At 38.4% G+C, this 21,044-nt stretch overlaps 1 protein-coding gene across 1 annotated transcript; it reads left to right on the forward strand.

Annotated features, from left to right (window-relative positions):
• The first annotated feature begins 7,692 nt into the window (after nucleotides 1–7,692).
• Nucleotides 7,693–10,448, forward strand: LOC145799438 (uncharacterized). Its single transcript, XM_082889023.1, has 4 exons — nucleotides 7,693–7,873; nucleotides 8,993–9,070; nucleotides 9,470–10,098; nucleotides 10,329–10,448. Exons 1-4 carry the CDS (start codon nucleotides 7,693–7,695, stop codon nucleotides 10,446–10,448), a joined length of 1,008 nt encoding a protein of 335 aa, XP_082745149.1.
• The last annotated feature ends 10,596 nt before the right edge of the window (nucleotides 10,449–21,044 follow it).

Below are 21,044 nucleotides of genomic sequence, written 5' to 3' on the forward strand. Positions count from 1 at the left end.
GAAATACTTAATCTCTCGCCTCAGGTGTATTTACAGACGCAGATGCAGCTATAGCTGCCCTGTATTCTTGAAATAATCTATTGCATGTTTGCATAATAGGGGCAAACTGTATTTGATTAGCAAAAATACGCTCTAAAAATTCTTGTAAACCAACTTCTTTACACCTAGGATCAATTATTATAGCTAAACCAAATAGATGGGGCAAATGATGAAAATATTTATCAAATTTTTCTTTCATTGAAGTAATAATGGTTACATAAAGTTCATTACCCATATATTTTATAAAAACTTTAATTATTTTTGCTAGCATATGTAAAACAAATGGTGAAGTAGAAATATATATATATATATATATATATATATATATATATAAGAAAATAATTTTGTTGAAGTATCGAAAACTTTTAAAAAAATCTTTATACAAGGCTACTTGGCGCTAATTAAGTTCAGTGGGTGTCAGTACTCCTCCTATTGATGTTGTTGCAAAAAATAAATCTATTACTCTTCTTTGTTTGCAAGCTATTTTAACATATTATATGTTGAAATCCACCTACTATCTACATTTAAAATTAATTTTTTAAATGACATATTTTCTCGTTGACAAATTTTTCTATATTCTGAAATTCGATTACCAGAAGACATAATAGTAACAACTACATTTTTAATTACAAGTACAGAAGTTTCGTATACATGCATAGCTTCTTTAACAATCAAATTTAAAATATAGGCACAACAATGAACATGAAATAAATCACCATCAACAAGTAATTGTAAAGTTGATTTTCAATAGGCTACAATTTGATTATAATATGATGCATTATCTAAACTAATCGTAAATATTTTATTTTGTAAAGCCCACTCATATAATACATTTCTTATTTCTACACCAAACGAATGACTAGTGTATGGAAGTTCAACTAATTTAAATAAAATAATTCTTTTATTTAATTTCCAATCATTATCAATAAAATGTTCAGTGATACATTGATATTTAAAACCATTATTTGACCACGGATCAGATGTTAAACAAACTCTTCCATTCAAATTTTTAAAGATATCAAATAATTCACTTTTACTATCCTCAAATTTCTTTAAAATTCTGTTTCTAATAGTATTTCTTGAAAAACTTTGATATTGTGGTGCAAAAATTTCGTGAATCATTTCGGTAAAATCAGGACATTCACTAGTACTAAAAGGTTGTTCTTTTTAAATAATATAATCAACTACAGAATTTTGTGCACGTATAAGATCATATGAAAATGTTTGCAAATTACTTGTTGATGAAGCTCCTTATTGCATTTGACTTCGAATATCAGGTTGTTTACTTTGTAAATGTTTGTCAGAATGTCTTTTTAAATGACTAGTACCCCCTACAGATGCAGCACTAAGTAAACGTGCACAATATTTACATTTTGCTTTAAATGTAATTGTGCCATCAGGATTATTTATAGATATTTTTTCAAAATGTTCCCAAACACTACTACTTCTGCTCCTAGATGATGATCCAACTGTTGGAAGAGGGATGTTGGAAGAAGAATCAACAGATTCATGTGGTGTAGTATATGTATCAACATCGACATAAACATTAGGCATATTAGGATCAATAGTAATGCAAATAAAACAATATATAAGAATTAACAATTAATTTAAATAATGTGTAAATTCAATCAGTTAAAAGTAATAATTAATATATGTGCATAAATAATTAATGAAAAAAATGAGTAGTTAATAAATTTAATTACGCTAATTAATGTTATCGACTGGCGAATGCGATAAAGAAATTTTCTTCTTCTGCTAAAAGTTTCTTGTTGCACAATTGCAATAGCCACTTAGGGATGACACTTCAAAATTAATTGAGAGTTGGGAGAAATTGAGAGAGTTTAAGAGAGAGAGAATGATTTGTTGTGAAATTTATTTTGAAAACTAAAATATATTTATAATAGTTTGAATTCTAACCGTTTGAATTATGACCGTTTTATATATATCCGTTTGAGTTGTAGGAGATGCGAATTTGCAATGCAACGACTCAAAATTGAGGCTAGGTTGGTACTATAATCATAGGTAGGGGGCAGGGCTAGGCCAGGCCGGGCCGGTCCGGGCCCCAAATGGAAGGCCTAGGCCCAAGATACTGGGCTGGGCTGGGCTCTGGCCCGAGCTTAATTGGGTCGAAATGGGCTGGGCCCACCTCGAGTTTCGGGCCCTCCCCATAGGCCTCGGGCCATTTTTACACCCTAATTGGTGGTGAGCAGTTAAATCATGATTTGGGTTAAAGCTCATAATCAAATAAAATTTTAAAATACAACTTAAAATTACTTCAAAAATTCTTTTCTTATCTACTATTATGATTATTTTTATTATTATTGTTAGTCATGTATACACTTAAATTTTTATGTGCCTTGATCACCGTTTGATTAACTAAGACAAATATTTTTTTTTGATTAATTAAAATTAAGATGGTTAAAATTTTCAAATGGATGTGGGTTCTACTAAAATTATGGATCTTAACCCATTTTAAATTATGGGTTACACCAAAAGAGAAGGGAACTTATTTTGACAATTGGGTCAACCCAAAAGTTCAGGGCCCATAAAAATAATTTGTCAAAATTTGATGAAATAATTCAAATTCAAATTTCAATGTAAATCATTTCTATAATTGATAAATTGCTTGTTTCTTGGAAATTGGAATCCATTTTGGAGTTTACAAAATTGACCCTTCCCTCCTATAAATAGAGGCTCTCATTAGGGGGAAAGGGGGACACATTTTTTTGGCTAATGGTCTTGCAAGCTCCTAAGTAATCTCGAGACTCTATCAAATTCTCTTCTTAAAATTCTCTCTAAAGTTCCTCAAACCTAAAAGAAAGGATTCTCAAGCACTCCAAACTTGTACCAATCCTTTCAAGTTACAAATACAAATTTGGTCTCTCTTTTCAAAGAGTTCATTTCAAGACTCGTTCGAGATCAAGCCGTTCAAGCCCTCAATCAAGCCCTCAATCAAGCCCTTCTTCTCCAAGTTTCTCCATTTGAAGACTTGAAGAAATTCATCAACTTATCTAGTTCAACAACAAGCTTTTATAACCGTTGAATTATGCCAATTTCGGAGATCGAATCAGAGGATTTGTTCTTTTGTAATAGAGCAAACCACAGAGAATTATACCCATTTATTATAATCAACAAAATTACTTATTTGTGCATTTATTTCGTGTCTTAATTGCAGGATACGAAATTTGTGTTTACAAATTTTGGCACGCTCAGTGGGACCTCTCTGTCTCTCATCTCTTTCTTTTAAAGCATCTTCCTGGAGCCTTGTTTGATCAAGCATAATGGCTTCAAAGAAAGCTCAAACTGCTCCGGTCAATAAAAATGCCTGCAAAAATGCCACTGTCATGACTAGCAACAACAACACTTCTACGAGTCAAATCACCTGTAGCAAGACCAAGGCTATCATTGCTCTTGTCGCTCACGGGGTCATGTTGACCACCAATGCAACAAAGTAAGCGCAGGACAAGTCTCAAAAATCTGTTACGATATCCACATCTGGGCTAAGCAAAAGGAAGTAAGGGAATGGAAGAAGTCCATTTTTGTCTCAAAGGGTTCTTTGTCAGAAGGTTTCCCCCCACACTTAACACCTGTATCTTCTGATGCAAACTCAAGTATTGGCTCACACTCAGGATCATCTCCTTGTAGTCCTCAACGTTCAATTTCATCGAATCACTCAGATTTGTCTCATTCGGTGGCTATGCAAGTCAGGACCATTGGCACCACTTCAGTGGAAAAATAATTGGCGACCATGGCTCGTGCCATTGACAAGCTCACCAAAACAGTGGAATAGAAAGATCTTCAGATTGCCACCTTAATGCACAAGTTAGAAGCACGAAACGTTGACTAGACAAGTCAAGACAATTCTCATCCACCTGGCTTTACACCACAAGCCATGTTGGTTGAGAAGGTGGACCCTACATCTAAGTCCAAACAAGTTGTTAGTGAGGAAACTTGCTATACATTTGTTGCGAGGCAAGCGATTGGCACAAGTAGTCAACCAACATCTATTGCTTGTTTGTTTGTTCAACAACTCCAAGACGTGATTGCAAATACCATCTGAGCACAATACGGTGGGCCCCTGCAAAGTGCTTTCATGTACTCCAAGCCTTACACAAAAAAGATAGACATTCTTAGAATGCTTAGTGGATACCAACCTCTCAAGTTCCAACAGTTCAACGAAAAAGGTAATGCTAAACAATATGTCGCTCACTTTGTTGAAACTTGTAACAATGCCGGGACAAACGGAGATCTACTTGTCAAACAATTTGTTCGGTCACTCAAAGGAAATGCCTTTGATTGGTACACTGATTTGGAAGTCGAGTCAATCGACAGTTGGGAGCAAATGGAACGTGAATTCCTTAATTGTTTCTATAGCATCCGTCGTATGGTAAGCATGATGGAATTAACCAGTACCAAGCAATAGAAGGACGAGCCTGTGGTCGACTACATCAACCGTTGGCGTGCTCTAAGTCTAGATTGCAAAGACCGACTCTCTGAGATCTAAACTGTGGAGATATGCATGCAAGGCATGCACTGGGGACTCCTTTACAACCTTCAAGGGATAAAACCATGAACATTTGAGAAGTTAGCTATGTGTTCACATGACATGGAAATTAGCATAGCCAACCATGGTGGGAAAGATCTTCCTATTCTTGAATAAAAGAAGGATAACAAAGAAATGAAAAAAAGGAGGCAAGCCTTTCAAAGGTACCACCAAAGAAGCAATGGCGATAACCACATCTCCAATCAAGATTTCAATGAAAGACAAGAAGAAAGAAGAAAGGAAGGAAACACGCCATCTCTGAAAGAACTACATGAAAAGAAGTATCCCTTTCCCGACTCTGATGTACCAGGGATGTTAGAAAATTTACTTGTAAAGAAATTCATTAAACTCCCTAAGTGCAAATGCCCTGAAGAAATAGGTCGTGTGAAGGATCCGAAGTATTGCCACTATCATCGGATAATTAGTCATCCTACTGAAAAATGCTTTGTGTTAAAGGAATTGTTTGTGGACTTGGCTAGGAAGAACAAAATCCACTTGGACCTTGATGAATCGGTAGAATCAAACCATGCGACGGTTATTGTAGGACCTCTAAATTTTTCATCCTCAAAATCCAAGACATAAATGTCACAATCTGCAATCCCAACAGTGAAAGCAATTCCCAAAGTCATCCGATTTGGTTCACTTGAACCTATCATTTTTCAAGTTCTAAATCAAGATAGGCATGTCCATGATGGTTTTGAAGAAGTTTTAACTATTGGAGAAGATGGAAGTTGGACTCTCGTGGCACAAAGGAAGTCACGAAGAAGCAAGTTCAAGACTCAACATTTTTCACTCAAGAAAGTAGAAGAAAAGAAGAACTCCCATCGACATTCCAAGGGGGCAATGGACAAGAGGAAGAATGAGAATAAGATGCAACAAGTAGATAAATTTGTTGAAGAAAACAAACCTACCCTAATCATCCTGCGAGACTTTCTCCCTATTGGGTATTTTAGAGATGACTTGGTCGAGGCGGCCTACATGGTTTCAACCATTGAAGTAGATGTGGAACAAATTCACGCCATTAAGGTGACGCCAGATAAGGAGGAAATTGATGTCCTGATAACCTTGAAAGAACTAACCCCATGCTTCAGTTTGTGTAAAGCATCTCAACTACCTAGATCTGTATAACTTGCACTTGTTCAAGTGTTAGAAGATCCTGAAAAAAATGAGTTTGTTGTTAATAAGCTAGACTATCCCAAGATGAACTCCATCACTTCTGTTCCTTGTTGCATAATAATCACCTTCACTGATGAAAACCTTCAACTAGGTTCAAAGCCACACAATTGTCTATTGTTTTTCTCTGGCTTTTTTAGTGAACAAAAAGTTAACCACATCCTTATTGATGGAGGCTCAATGATAAACATCATGCCAAAGTTCATGAAGAAACTCGAAATCCCAATTGACGAGTTAGCTTGAAGTCATCTGGTTATTCAAGGTTTCAACCAAAGGGGGCAACGTGCGATTAGTATGATTCATTTGAAACTCACCATTGGAGAACTCATGTCCAGTACTTTGTTTCACATCATCGATGCAAGAAGGTCCTACAATTTTTTGTTGGACCACCTTGGGTCCATGGAAATGGTGTAGTTGCATTAACCCTCCATCAATGTTTTAAATTTGACCAAGGTGGAATAAAGACGGTATTAGCAAATGACAAGTCATTTACAGAAACTGAGTCTCACTTCGTTGATACAAAATTTTATTTGGATTCCAATGGGATACCTAAAGTTATCCCAGCTGAAATCTCTTATGCAAGAAAAGAGAAAATGAATGAAGAAAAGCAAGTTGTGTTGGACTTCTCATGGGAAGACGTATCAAGCGGCAAAAAAACACCAGAGGTCCAAAAAAACTGCCTTCATCCTCAAAGGACCATGCAATGACAAAAGTCTTCAGGTATGTGCTGAAGTTTTAACGGAAGGAAGGACAATCGCCATTTGAAGAAGTCACGACGTTTGCAAAAGTCAAAGGAGACTTTGCTCACCCCTCAATAAAAGAAAATCTGTAGATACTAAGAGCAGATGCAACAATATCAATTCCACAGATGGGATTGTCAAGCCTAATTAAACCTCTACTAAAGGGATTTGTTAGGGTTGTGCAAAATTCTACCGAACATGGCTCTTTACCTAAAAGACGAATGGAAGGGTTTGATCCACAAGCTTACAAGCTTTTAGCCAAGTCAGGTTATGACTTTACTAATCCCTCATTAGTGAGAGTTTTAAATTCTGAACTTACAAGTGAGAAAGTTCATGGTCTTAATGAAACTCAGAAAAAGTTAAGGCAACAAGGGTATAGGGTGGGCCCTCTAAAGACTGGAGTCTGATTCATGCCAACTGAACCCATTCACATCTCTACCAAAAAAAAGGGAAGAAAGAAGACATACAACATATCACTGTAGAAGAAGTGAAGAATGACACAAGTCCAAGTCTAACTCCTCGAGTCTTAGTGTTTGACCGCATTGAAGCTCCTACACCTCGAACCTTGGTTTTTAATAGGTTGAACACTATTGATAAAACAGATGAAGGTACAACTTCTCAACCTTCAGTTTTTAATAAATTAGGCACTACTAAGGAAGGGGGTGAAAAACAAACTTCCTGGTCATGAAAGTCCATTTTTGCTCGACTTGGTGATATGAATACATCACCTAGAAAAGGCAAGATCAAGAGAAGCACAACAACAATTAAGTTGAATTCTACAAAGGAGGATGATGAGCCCGAAGTTTGATTTTTTCTTGCATGAAACGCATGACATCACTTGAAGTTAGTGTTGAAGGTCCTCTTAAGGTCAAAAGACACACTATCATACTAACTAGAGAAATTAAGTCTCAAGCGAAAAGTAAAAGAGAAGAAGAAATTGAACATGTTGTTTTTCACCATGTAACAATCGAAGAAGATTCTAGCTCAGATTCAATGGGTGATGATCTCCCAGAAGCTCTTCCAGAACTTGAAGATGGGGGGCAATCAACTGTTGACAATTTGAAAGAACTCAACTTGAGAACTCCTGATGACCCTCGACCAATCTTTGTGGGAACACTCTTAATGCCTGAGGAAGAAAAGACATTTTTGGAGCTGCTCCTTGAATATAAAGATGTCTTCGCATAGACGTATAAGGAGATGCCAGGTTTAAGTCCAAAAGTTGTTGTCCATTACCTTGGGATCAAGCATGGTATGCGACCAGTAAATCAGGCTCATCGATACATCAGACTTGAGCACATCCTCAAAGTGGAAGAAGAAGTCAACAAGTTGATCGAAGATGGATTCATACGTGAAGTAAAATATCCGACATGGATATCAAGTATGGTCCAGGTAGTCAAGAAGAATGGACAAATTAGAATATGTGTCGACTTTCAAAATTTAAACGAAACATGTCCCAAGGGCGACTTTCCGCTTTCTATTATGGAATTAATGATAAACGCCACTACCGGACACAAGGTGTTGGCCTACATGGATGGGTGTTTAGGATATAACCAAATAAGGATGGCACCTAAAAATGAAGAGTTAACTGCATTTCATACCACAAAAGGCATTAAAACGATCTTCGATGACATGTTCCATAAATTTGTTAAGTGCTATGTTGATGATTTGGTGGTCAAAACTAAGAAAATGGGAAATCACCTAAAGGACCTTCATCCAGTCTTCAATCGGCTGAGAAAGTATGAGTTGAAGATGAACCCACTCAAATGCGCATTTGGAGTCACGTCTGGAAAATTCCTTGGCTTTATTATTCAATATAGAGGCATTGAGGCTGATCAGTCCAAAATCAACGCTATGCAAAAGATGCCACCACCAAAAAAACCTGAAGGAACTTAGAAGCCTCCAAGGTCACTTGGCATATATCTGCAGATTCATTTCAAACTTGGCAGGCCGTTGTCAACCTTTCAGTCGACTGATGAAAATGAAGGCTCCATTTGCTTGGATCAAGCATGTCAAAAAGCTTTCAACAGTATTAAGAGATACTTGCTTCATCTACCAATATTAGGAGCTCCTATTCAGGGGAAACCATTGATACTTTACATTGCTGCTCAAGAAGAGTCTTTTGAAGCGATGCTGGCCCAAAATAACAAAGAAAATAAAGAGCAAGCACTCTATTACTTGAGTCACAGATTAACCAAAAATGAACTCAAGTACTCACCCATTGAGAAGATGTGTTTGGCACTTGTTTTTGTCTCCCAAAAATTAAGACATTATTTCCAAGCCCATACAGTGCATCTCATTGCAAGAACCAACCCAATAAAGTATGTTATGTCTAAACCCATCCTCTCAGGATGTTTAGCAAGATGGTCTCTCCTCTTTAATGATTTTGAGAAAATCTACGTGCCAAGAAAAACGGTGAAAAGATAAGCCTTTGTAGACTTCTTGGCCGACTATCCTATCCCTGCTAATTGGGAAATTTCTGAGGAATTCCCTGATGAAGATGTATTGTTCATAGAAGTCCTACAACCTTGGGTGATGTTCTTTGATGGGGTTGCAAGGAAGGAAGGGGTAAGAGCAGGTATCATTTTTGTTTCACTACAGAGGCACATTTTGCCTTATTCATTTATTCTTGATTCATCTACTGAAATAAGACGTCGAACTCCTTGATTCATCTACTACAAGGGAACTTTATTCCAACGATCATTTGAAGGAAGTTTTCTTCGTTGCCTAGTGGATGACGAAGCTCAACAAGCCATAGAAGAAGCCCATTCCGGGATATGTGGAGTGCATCAGTCTAGTCCTAAACTTCAGTTTCGAGTAAAAATGATGGGTTACTATTGGCCTACGATGGTTAAAGATTGCTTGGACTACTCAAGAAAGTGTTAACCTTGCCAGTTTCATGCAAACTTTATCCATCAATCACCAAAACCTTTACACACGACAATTGCTTATTAGCCATTTGATGCATGGAGTCTAGATGTAGTTGGCCCATTGACCAAGTCTTCTGCAAGCCACTTATACATCTTAGCCGCCACAAATTACTTCTTCAAGTGGGCTGAAGCTGTCCCGCTTAAAGAAGTCAAGAAAGAAACTGTTGTCGACTTCATCAAATCCCACATTATTTATTGGTATGGTGTACCTCGCTACATCATCATTGATAACGGAAAGCCTTTCTACAACAGTCTAATGGACAAACTTTGTGAAAGATTTGGATTTAAGCAACACAATTCCTCAATGTACAATGCACCTGCCAATGGATTGGCAGAGGCGTTTAACAAAACTTTGGGCAACCTATTGAAAAAGGTAGCTGCTAAATCAAAACGGGATTGGCATGAAAGAATTGGAAAAGCACTTTGGACATACCGTACGACACATCGTACCCCAACACAAGCCACCACATACTCCCTTGTGTATGGTGTTGATGCGGTTCTTCTTTTGGAACAACAGATTCCTTCATTAAGAATAACTATACAAGAAGGTCTCACTGATGATGAGAATGCAAAACTACGCCTTGCTGAGTTAGAAGTATTGGATGAGAAGAGATTGGAAGCACAACAAAAACTTGAGTGTTACCAAGCTCAACTCTCTAGAGCTTTCAATAAGAAGGTTAGACCCCTGTCTTTCAAGTTGGAGAATTGGTGTTGGCTGTTCACAAACCTATCATCACTACCCATCGAACCGGCAACAAGTTCTTGTTAAACGTGCGGTGTGCCCAGAGTACGGTGATACCGGTATCGTATGTTTAACAAGAACTTGATACCGTACGTGGTGACTGAAGTCACCGAACCGGCAACAAGTTCTTGATTTAGTGATTGGTCGTAAGAGTTGTCTCTCAGTGGGATGGCCCATATGTGGTGACTAAAGTCTACACTAATGGAGCATACAAGATTGTTGATGAAGAATGTATAAGAGTTGGTCCAATCAATGGCAAGTTCCTAAAGCGCTATTATCCATGAGAATGTAATGCTCCTAATCGCATGAGCATAAACTACATGATGCTCTTGGCCCATATGAAATAAAGTTGTTAATTAAAAAAAAAAATTGTACTACTCCTGGCCCTCATGAGTATAAACTGTGAATGGCTAATAAATCAATAAACCAAATGTATTTTACAATAAGAGTATTTTGCTTTGAACTATAATATTTATTTCATAAATAAAGTGTTTGTTAAAGCAATTATTTTATAATGAAGTATTTGGTTTCGAGCTACATTTCATTAAAATAAAAATGAAATAAAAATAATAATAAATAAATAAGTCATGGCAACCATGATAAACTCTGGATCTCGTCTTGTTCAACCTTCAAGAGCTACTCCAACTTGTTAGCGACTTCGATATCTTCGCTTCTTACAACCTCACCTGCTTTTATTGTAGCTTATTCGTCCCTTAAAAATGGAAACAACGGCTCACCTTTGAACTACTTCAGCTTCAGCAACACTAATTGTAGTCTCTGTTGTTGTGATTGTTCATCTAAATGTTCCAACGCCTTTAACAATTATGTCTTCTTTGCTGCAAGGCTACCCAAATCAGACTTCAACAAGTGAACCTGCTCAATTCCTTCATTCTCAAGAGCTAGAGCAAGAGCAACACGTTGACTAACATCCGCCAAACGCTGATCCTGTAGCTCTGAAGTCATCCGTTGAGCAAACGCTGATTTCATAGCATTTTGTACGTACTTCTCAATTTGGCTGTGCAACGGAGAATAGTCTATCTGAAACTTTGAGAGCTCATCATAAAGATCTTGGAGTTTTGAGCCCAATGTTGGAACTTTTTGAATAGGAGTTTTGCTCAATAAGCCCTTAATATGGTTATCAAGTATTAAAGCTACTAAGCGGCAAGCATTAAGGATCATGCTTCTTGTATCAATGGTAGAAGCCACATAAGGTGCAACTTGACTTAGTGTAGGAGCAGTAGGTAAGGAAGAAGTTTGGATAATTAGAGTTGGGTCAACTGAGAGACAACTCTTATGACCAATCACTAAATCAAAGGCTGATGGCCCATGAACTGATTCTTCATTATCTGAGAACTCATCAAGAAGTCTCATGTTCTCATTGCCAGACACCAAAACAAAGTCATCATTTGGCAATTGTCAAAACGAATTAAAAAGGAGTCATAAAAAATAATAATTAAAAAAAAAGGCACAATAAATTGAAATGACAAATATAGATTTTATCATTACCGGTATAACATTGGAAGCCATTGGTTGAGAAGTGCTAGGAATGTCGATCAAAAATGACTCCACATCATTAAAAGTAGTGGTGTTCCTTCCAACGGTGCCAATACCAGATTTTCTCCCTAAGTGGCACCAATTACGATCACCGTTACTATGGTCCTTGTCTGCTACTCCACCAAAAGTCCCATCAACACTTCCTCAAACCATTTCCTTGGTCTTAAGATTAGAATTTTGCTTAGCAATTGCATTTTTCTTCGCTTTAACCATCTCTTGATTTGGTGAAGCTGAGCGCTTACTCCTTGGGATAGAATTTTCTTTGTTCGTGAAATAGCCTACATAAAGCTGGGACCACCACTCCAAATAAGCCTTGGTAGTGGAACGAGATGGGAAATCAAAATGCGTTGGTAACCTTAATATAGAATGAGTACCATAATGAATCACAAGAATCCCAATGCTGAACAATTTTTTGTAAACTACTATCTCGAAGATCAACCTTAAGTTTACCTGGGATGGCTTGAATAAAACCAAATTGCCTGCTAAACCTGTGAGGACTGTATGGCTCAATGACCATAGTGGACGAACTTCACAAAGTCAAATAGCTCAAGCAGATACTGATAAAGTACTCCAAATCTGAGTTAGAAAGATGACCGCCATCAACCAATTCCTTGGGATTGCCCTCGCTATACGCCAAACGGTGCAAGGTCATATCTTTGCATGATTTAAATAAGTCATAGGCTTTTGACTCCTCAAAATGTTTGGCTATCCTTTCACAAGCATATCTCATCATTCGAGGCTTCAGAGCAGAATCAATACTAAAGTGTGTGTTGAAATACTCTGTTAAGCACGCATAAACACAATGGATAGGAAAGATGGCGTCACACTTTCTAGGATCAGAAAAAGAAACAATTCTATTTAGCCCTTTGTAGATACTAGCAAGTACAGGAATAACAAGGTTGAATGAACGACCACAAGCCATCATACTAGCAACCTTAAACACCCCAGGTCTAATCAAGTCACCATCCCCACGGGATAGAAAAAATTTGCACAACCAACAAACAAGGAAAGCTAATAGAAAAGTTTCATCCTTTGCCACACCATCAATCCCCAGGTCACTGAAGACATGGTTCCCTTGCACAATTGAAGACCGAGTTGTGTTAATAATACTAAAAGGGTTGCTAGTGTCCTTAGGGCGTTGAGTCTTGATTCTTAAAGACCTCTTGGTTGATTTATGGTACTTGACTTTCCCTTTAAACTAAAATTTTATCCAACTAGTAATCATCACCACATTCTTCTTCTACTCCATACAAAGTCGATGGTAAACAAGGAATAAATATCCACATCTGACAGGAAGAAGGAAATTCTTATCCCTTATATTGGTGGCCAAATCTTAGGCATTTGGCACCACTTCATCATATATTGCACCCCTAATAGAAAGTCCACCAAGCTGAAGTAAATCCCATAGTGAGATAGACATTTCGCCTATGAAAGTGTGAAGGGTATTAGTGAACGAACACCAAAGCTCACAAAAGGCCCGCAAAACACTATGTAGTGGATCATACAAGAACAATGAGGCCTAAATTGCATCATAAATACTCGCATGCTGTAGTACCTCATGATGTTGCCCCAACATATCCTCCAACCACTCCCAATATCCTTCACAAAAAGAAGGCTCTGCTACAGCCTTGAAAATAGTACCCCATGCCACATTTTGAGCCCGAACTGCACTTCCAAGGATGGGAAATGAGCTAAGATCCTCAATTTCTTCATGGTTAGATGACTTTAATAATAAAACCCTAGCATGTGACAGGCCTCTAACCAATTGACATGAAGTCTCACGAGCCCATTACGCCAAATGAAAAGAACCATCGAGTGGCTCAAATTTCAAGCCCCAAGCACCAAGGAAAGGAGGGCAAATTGGAAGAGTAGTTCCTTCCTCAATAACGTTACTAGAGTCCTCAAGAATGGTCAAGTATCCCTTCTTGAAAATCTTGAAGTACAACATCACTGAGTGACAAAGCCAAACAATTAAATAAATAAATAAAAAATGGATGCATTGTGGAGAGACATATATGATATATGATCATGACGTGAGTCAAACTAATCACTTATGGTAGAATGGATGGTGATAGAAGTGTCTACTTCACTAGCCCAACATCCAGGCAGCTAGCTCGATAGGCGCATTCCCTCACATAAGTCAAAGTAATCACCTATGGTCGAATGGGTGGTGGTGGTGGAAGTGTCTACTTCACTAGCCCAATATCCAAGCGGCTAGCTCGATAGGCACATTCCTCTATGTAAGTCAAACTAATCATCTATGGTTGAATGGATGGTGGTTGTGGAAGTGTCTACTTCACTAGCCCAATATCCAAGCGACTAGCTCGATAGACGCATTCCCCCATACGAGTCAAGCTAATCACCTATGTTCAGATGGGTGGTGGTGGAAGTGTCTACTTTATTAGCCCAATATCCAATCGACTAGCTCGATAGGCGCATTCTTCCACATAAGTCAAACTAATCACCTATGGTTGAATGGGTGGTGGTGGTGTAAGTGTCTACTTTACTAGCCCAATATCCAGGCGGCTAGTTTGATAAGCGCATTCCCCCACGTGAGTCAAGCTAATCACCTATGGTCAGATAAGTAGTGGTGGAAGTGTCTACTTCACTAGCCCAATATCCAGGTGACTAGCTCGATAGGCGTATTCCCCCACGCAAGTCAAACTAATTACCTATGGTCAAATGAGTGGTGGTGGTGGAAGTGTCTACTTCACTAGCCCAATATCCAAGCGGCTAGCTCGATAGGCGCATCCCCTAAATAAGTCAAAATAACCAATTATGGTGAAAGGATAGTGGGGTATATTATTAAATCATTCTTACAAAATCATTACTTTTAGGAAAATGAGTGGGAGCACTAATTAGTGCCACCACTAATGATGTGGTAGTGAGTCCCATCCACTACCACAATGTTGTTGTGTCTGTTTTTTTTTTTTTTTTTTTGAAAAAGTGGATGCCACATCATTAGTGGTTGCTTTAGAGCACCAATTTTAGTGGTCTCTAGCATTGCCCTTACTTTTATAGGCAATAATAAAATGCAATTTCCAAAAATGGTTACAAAAAAAAATGAAAAAAAAAAACCGAATTGGAAATCTGCACAAATTCGTATACATATAGTTACAATGTACATATATACATGCTATCAATTCATAAATATATATGTATATGTGTAGGCCACCAACTTGTGTTGCACATGCTTGTGTAGCAACCAAAAAAAAAAAAATTGAAATCTGCACGAGTTCCGTGCAATATACATATATACATCCAATCAATTCATAAATATATTTATAGGTGTAGGCTACCAATTTGTGTTGCACATGTTTGTGCAGGCGAAAAAAAAAAGTGAAAGACATTCAAAGCATGGGGTCTTGATAGTGACATTCACTAAGGTGACATCATCAGCAAAGACTTGGTGTGTAAAGCTACTGGGTGGGCATGGATGTATAAGAAATTTTTGACAAATTTTAGCAAACTCACCTTGTCAATATTCAATCTCATTGTCTTCAATTACTTTTGAAGGTGCCGTTCATTGCTGTGCATAGACCTAATAATGGTGTTGTTATAAATAGAACAAGAAAAGTGTTTTGGGGTTGCGCAAACCCTAGCAATACTCTTGTTATTACCTTCCATATAAGGAGAAAGGGCAGATCCCGCATAGCAGGAAAAAATAAATAAATAAATAAATAAACAAAAGCTCCTTTAAATTATATTTAGAGGATCAAACTCTTCCTTATTTTGAAAACAATGTATGTCTGGTTTTTACATTTGTTCCATGATTAAAATCCTTACCTTGTGAACATGACCAAGCTACTTCAAACCTTGCCTTTGATGCTAGCAAGCAAGCATCAAACCAAAATCTTGAAGTGGGGGCAATTTGTATACACTTAAATTTTTATATGTCTTGATCACCGTCTGATTAATCAAGACAACTAAATTTTCTTGATTAATTAAAATTAAGATGGTCAAATTTTTCAAATGAATGTGGGTCCTATTAAAATTATGGATCTTAACCCATTTTAAATTATGGGTCACACCAAAACAGAAGTGAACTTATTTTGACAATTGGGTCAAAACAAAAGTGTGGGGCCCATAAAAATATTTTTGTTAGAATTTGGTGGAATAATTCAAATTTAAATTCAAATTTCAATGTAAATTATTGTAGACCACCCGAGAACTCCACTCTCCACGCCACAAGGGCGCGAATTCGTTTTGTTCTTGGCTACTACAGTTCGGACTCAATGTCACGGTTCTGAATCTAATCTTGCAAAGTGCAATGCAAGACTAATAAATCACCAAAGAGTCTAAATTCGGCAAATCGTTTTAGAAAACTGATTTTAATAAAGAAGTGCCAAACATGGACTGCTTTGCCAGGTACAAAGTCGCCACCTAAATGTTTTGTTTTTGGGAAATTTAGGAAATCCTAACTCGTGCCTAAGGCCACGTGTCCGTCATCACCAAAGTTGTCTCGGCTCGGGAACTTGGGTACGAGAGGGGAAGGTCATGCAATGAGCACCCCCGCTCGCCCGATCAAAAGATCGGCCTTTACTAACATGATATGTTGTTTTTGAAAACACATGTGTTCTTATTTCGGTTATTAACCTAGAATTACTATGTGATGCGCATAACATACAAGTATAGACTAGATCACCTAAGTTGGAACAAAGCATTTCATGTTCGTTTGTGAAAATGATTTTGAAGTTTGCTACTCGCAAGTAGGCTAAGTCGTGGTTTTGCCACCCTCGAGTGGACTTAAAACTCGCATTTGATGAATTGTTCCAATTCAAGCAATCCAACCTTCATCCATAGGCATTCAAGCAGTTAATCAACTAAGCAGTTAGCCTCATGGCAAGCATGCTAACATGGCAACATACACATCTCATGTAGTATGCTAAAACGTAAACACTCACAGTGTACTTTGAGCCAAAACAGAGAACTAGTTAGAAATCATGCATGATCCTAGTTCATGTTAAGATGGCGAATGCAACACATGCGAAAATGCAACTAAGATAGGCTCGACTATTCTAAGATGTCATGTGAAATGCAACTTGATAACATGCTGTTGAACACGTATTCAAGTAAATGTATTGAAATACAATATAGTTGTATGATGGGCCGAGCCCGGGGCATGCAATACAGATGAATAGATGCACGCATGCGAAGCATAAGGATGCTAAATGAAGCATGCCCTAAAACTAATCATTGTAAGTGGTTAAGTAAAAGGGAGAAAGAAATGTGGGTTGGAAGACATGCATCACACACACACACACGTTTATTACAACAGTACGCCCTCTCGCAAGAGGGTCCGAATAAGAAGCTAACTAGCTAATCTAAGCTAATTATTACATCACAAAACTAATTAACTAACAAGTTAACTAATTAGTTATTACAACACAAATAAGAAACTAAACGCATTAACTAATTAAATACAGAACCAAAGCATAAACCAGCTAAGGAAAGAAGTAAAGAGAGGTCCTCAGGATGAGGAGTGTATGCATGCTCGGTCGCCTCGTTCGGAAATCCAACGCGATGCCCCGATTTGCCTCTGTTTGCAACTGTTCTCAGAACCTTGCACTAAGCTCCACAAAGCTTTAACTCCACCATGGGAACCTATAGGAACATGGCGAACCAGTTTTTGATGTTGCAGACCACCAGCCGACCACTTTTCTTTGCTGCAAACCAGAAAAAGTGGTCGGCCAGCTAGTTTTTCTGGTCGGCCGACCACTTGTTGCTGCACTTTTCCAGTTTGCTGCAAGAGAGAGCGAAAATGGGCATGACAATGTATTTGCAAGATATGTGTGCACAACCACTCTCCCTATCATTTCATAAGCTCAAGGGAGTGTGGTTCTCGACCCTCGGGCCACCAATCACGCATCTCAATGCATGATGGCCAAGAGGCCAAATTGCACAATTCGATGTAAAATGAATGCACAAATAAACAATAAAGCCTTGACCTCTATCATGTATGATCAAGACGGTCGGCGATCGACAATTGAGGCACATTTCATCACTTCAAGTATGAAATGTCCCTCGTTTCTCCTGTTTGGACTAATACCCTATCCAAACAAATGCAATGCAACTCAAGCATGCAAACATGCAATGCAAGGCATGTAAAACACAATGAAGCTACATGGCACACATAATGCAAAGAATAACATGGCAAACACAATGCAAAGAACAACATGGCATACTCAATGCAATGTGAACTGATCAACTTAACAAAGCTAATGACATGCAAACAATGCTAATGCATGCATACATAATGCAAGGCAACATAAGCATACAACAACATGATACAATGTAACAACATTCACATAACATGCTCGATGGACTTAAACCAAAATGGATAGACCTCAGTTATGCCCAAATCAGTGGCCATTATGCTAAGAAATGAAGGCACAAAAGCATATACAAGCATACACATGCATTGACCTATCAACTAGGCCTAATAGCACAACCCTCAAGAGTGCTCAAGGAGTGACAAATATGGGAGTGTAACAATACTATAAGCTCTGAAATGTCATGTTAAATGATGCCAAATCATGTACATGATACAAATGAAGCATGCTATGGTGCTCAAAGCTTGAAGCTAGCATAGGCATTTGCACTACAACTATACAAAACATGAAGCCTATGGCCAAGAAAACCCAAAACAGTCCTAGAACATGCCAAAATAAGTCTAAAACATGTATGGAAGGAAGCCAAAACAAGCTAGCATGGAGGGCCAAAACATGGAATATGCAAGGCCAAAAAGGAGGATTACATTACACCTACCAAGACCAAGCATGAGATGGCTTCGCCAACAAAAATCAGAGTTATATCATGGCAAAATAACCCTAAAAACACACTAAAATGATAGCTCGCAAGCTTAGGTATGAAGGAATACGCAATGGCTCATATTTAAGGCATAAAGGAGCAACCCTTCAAAGCATGGAATAAGTGAAAGATGAGAGTGTATGACCATGAAACATGTACTGAAATCTCATAACAAATGATTCCAAATCATTCTAATAGGCCAAGCAGTGCATGCTAGTGGACTTGATACACAAAGCTAACAAGCTAGAATGCATTATAGCTATACAAAGCATGGCATGCATGACAAAAACAACACAAATCAAAGCTAGAGCATGCTAAAACATGGACAAAAGCTTCTTATAGTTAAGCCAAAATCATGTTAGAATAACAATCTAAAGCATGATACACATTAGGCTAGTTTGTGGGATTGTACTACAAGTGCATGGAGCATGCATGGGGCTATCAAACCAAACCTTAACTGAGGTATATCATGGTAAAAAAAACACCAAGGACAAGCTGAAATAGAATCAAATCATGCTAGAAAGGCATGCTACTTCATGAAGCATACAAGACTAGTTTGCAAGATTTACACTACAAGTGTATAAGGCATGCAAGGGATGACAAAATCAAGTCAAAACAGTGGTATGCCATGTCAAAATAACCCCAAATACATGCTAAGATGGAGCCAACATAAGCTTAACAAACATGCTCACACATGAGGCATACAAGGAAAGCATTCAAGCAACAAGGAGAGGAGATGATCCTCTCCTATTTGGGACCTCAAAACACCATTTCCACCACTGAAATTCCTCTGGAATTCAGTGGTAGAAAGGTCAAAACAAGGTGGTCCCAATAGCATAAAAAGATGGTTCAAAACAAGGCCTAACAAGGCACAAGAGGGGATAGACTACCCCCAACACAAAAGGGACCTTAAACAAACAAGTTAAGCCTTTAAAATCAGAACTTTTTTTAGTAGAGAGTCAAGCCAAAAACAGCATGCAAGTAAGGCTAAAAGCTTAAGAAAAAAGCAAGGTTCAAGAGGATAGAAGCTCACCCTTGTAGAACCCCTTTAAAACTGTAACTCCAACAACTTTCCTTGATCAAAACCAGTCCAAAGACCCCAAAACCAACCTCAAAGAGGCTTAGCAACAAGAGTATGATGTTTGAGTGTGTGTTTGAGTGCAATAATATGATGAATATACACTTTAAGGCACAAAACAAGAGCAAACAAGGAAATATAGAGACAAGTGTGTATCTATAGCTCAAGCCACAAAAACTGAACCTGGAGAAGGAGGGGCGAGGTTCTATTATATAGAGAACAAGCAACAAGCTTGTTGGACAAGCATTAGGCCTAAAGCCATCCCTCTATACACGTGTATGGAGGATGGCTTCTGTGCCTTCCAACTGTTACAGCTGGCCTAAAAATATCTCCAAAAAGGTGATGGAAAGCTGTCGACCACTTGAAGTGGTCGGCCAACTACTTACACTGGTCTACTGACTAGTGGAAGTGGTTGACAAATGGGGGGGAGATGTTCTGCAGCATGAAAGCAGGGCAATGGTGTGGTGGCCGACCAGAAAAGGTGGTCCAAAGACCAAGAAAGCTAGTTGGCCGACCAAAAAACTGGTTAGCAGGAAGGAAAGTGGTCTCTAAGGGGAAGAACTGGTCTCCCACTCTTGTACCACCTTCTAAACAAGGAAACAAGGTTTGTACCGAAAACAAGGTTTGTACCAAAAACAAACCAAAAAGGATGCAAGATGAAAGTTCATGAGGCAAGGCGCGCAGTCGGAAGTCTCGAAAACTAGTCTACGAGCATCAAAAGTGGTCTATGACCATAAAAATGGTCTCCCGGACCAAGGTGTCCCTCTAGGCAGAGGCAACAAGTTGTGGTTCAAAAACCAAGCCCAATGGAGAACGTTAAGCGATCCCGAGTCAAGGCGCGCGGCTGAAGGCTCTGAAAACCGAAAACTAGTCTCCAAGCAAGAAAAGTGGTCTACGACCGCAAAAAGTTGTCTACGACCGCAAAAAGTGGTCTACGACCACAAAAAGGTGGTCTACAAGACCTCTCCCTCCCTTTGGGGAAGGGAAACAAGGCTTGGTCCACAAACTGAGCCAAAACACAAAGAGTTCAGAGGCCCGGAGGCAAGGCACTCAGCCAAAACTCTGGAAACTCGAAACGAGCACAACATGAGCGCTACATCGATGACGTCTGAGTCTTAAGGTCGGTCAAAAATGGGGTGTCTACAGTTGTCCCTCTTTGATAGAACTTGGAAGTTAAGAAGTGACGGGAGTGAATGTCAAAGCCCTGAGACGACCCATTTTTGACAAGGCCGAAGACTTAGACAAGCAGGCAAGATAACAAAAAGATGTGCCCGCAGGTAGGGGCAAGATGCAAATGACATGCACAATGCCGAACATAACTTATGATCATGCAAAGAAAGCTGTAATGAAGCAAATATGTAAAATAAATGCAACAGTTTAAGCAAGCGAATGAATACGAACCAAACTACATCTCATGCAGAAAAGATGTAAGAAAATT

The sequence above is a fragment of the Camellia sinensis genome, chromosome 9, assembly GCF_055761805.1.
Source record: "Camellia sinensis isolate YWXY chromosome 9, ASM5576180v1, whole genome shotgun sequence".
In the NCBI taxonomy this organism is placed as follows: domain Eukaryota; kingdom Viridiplantae; phylum Streptophyta; class Magnoliopsida; order Ericales; family Theaceae; genus Camellia; species Camellia sinensis.

Coding starts and splice junctions, on each gene's coding strand:
- LOC145799438 (XM_082889023.1), top strand. CDS start 7,693: ATGCCAGGTTTAAGTCCAAAAGTTGTTGTCCATTACCTTGGGATCAAG. Junction 9,071..9,469: donor GAAGGAAGGGGTAAGAGCAG/GTATCATTTTTG, acceptor CATGGAGTCTAG/ATGTAGTTGGCCCATTGACC. Junction 10,099..10,328: donor CTAGAGCTTTCAATAAGAAG/GTTAGACCCCTG, acceptor GTTGTCTCTCAG/TGGGATGGCCCATATGTGGT.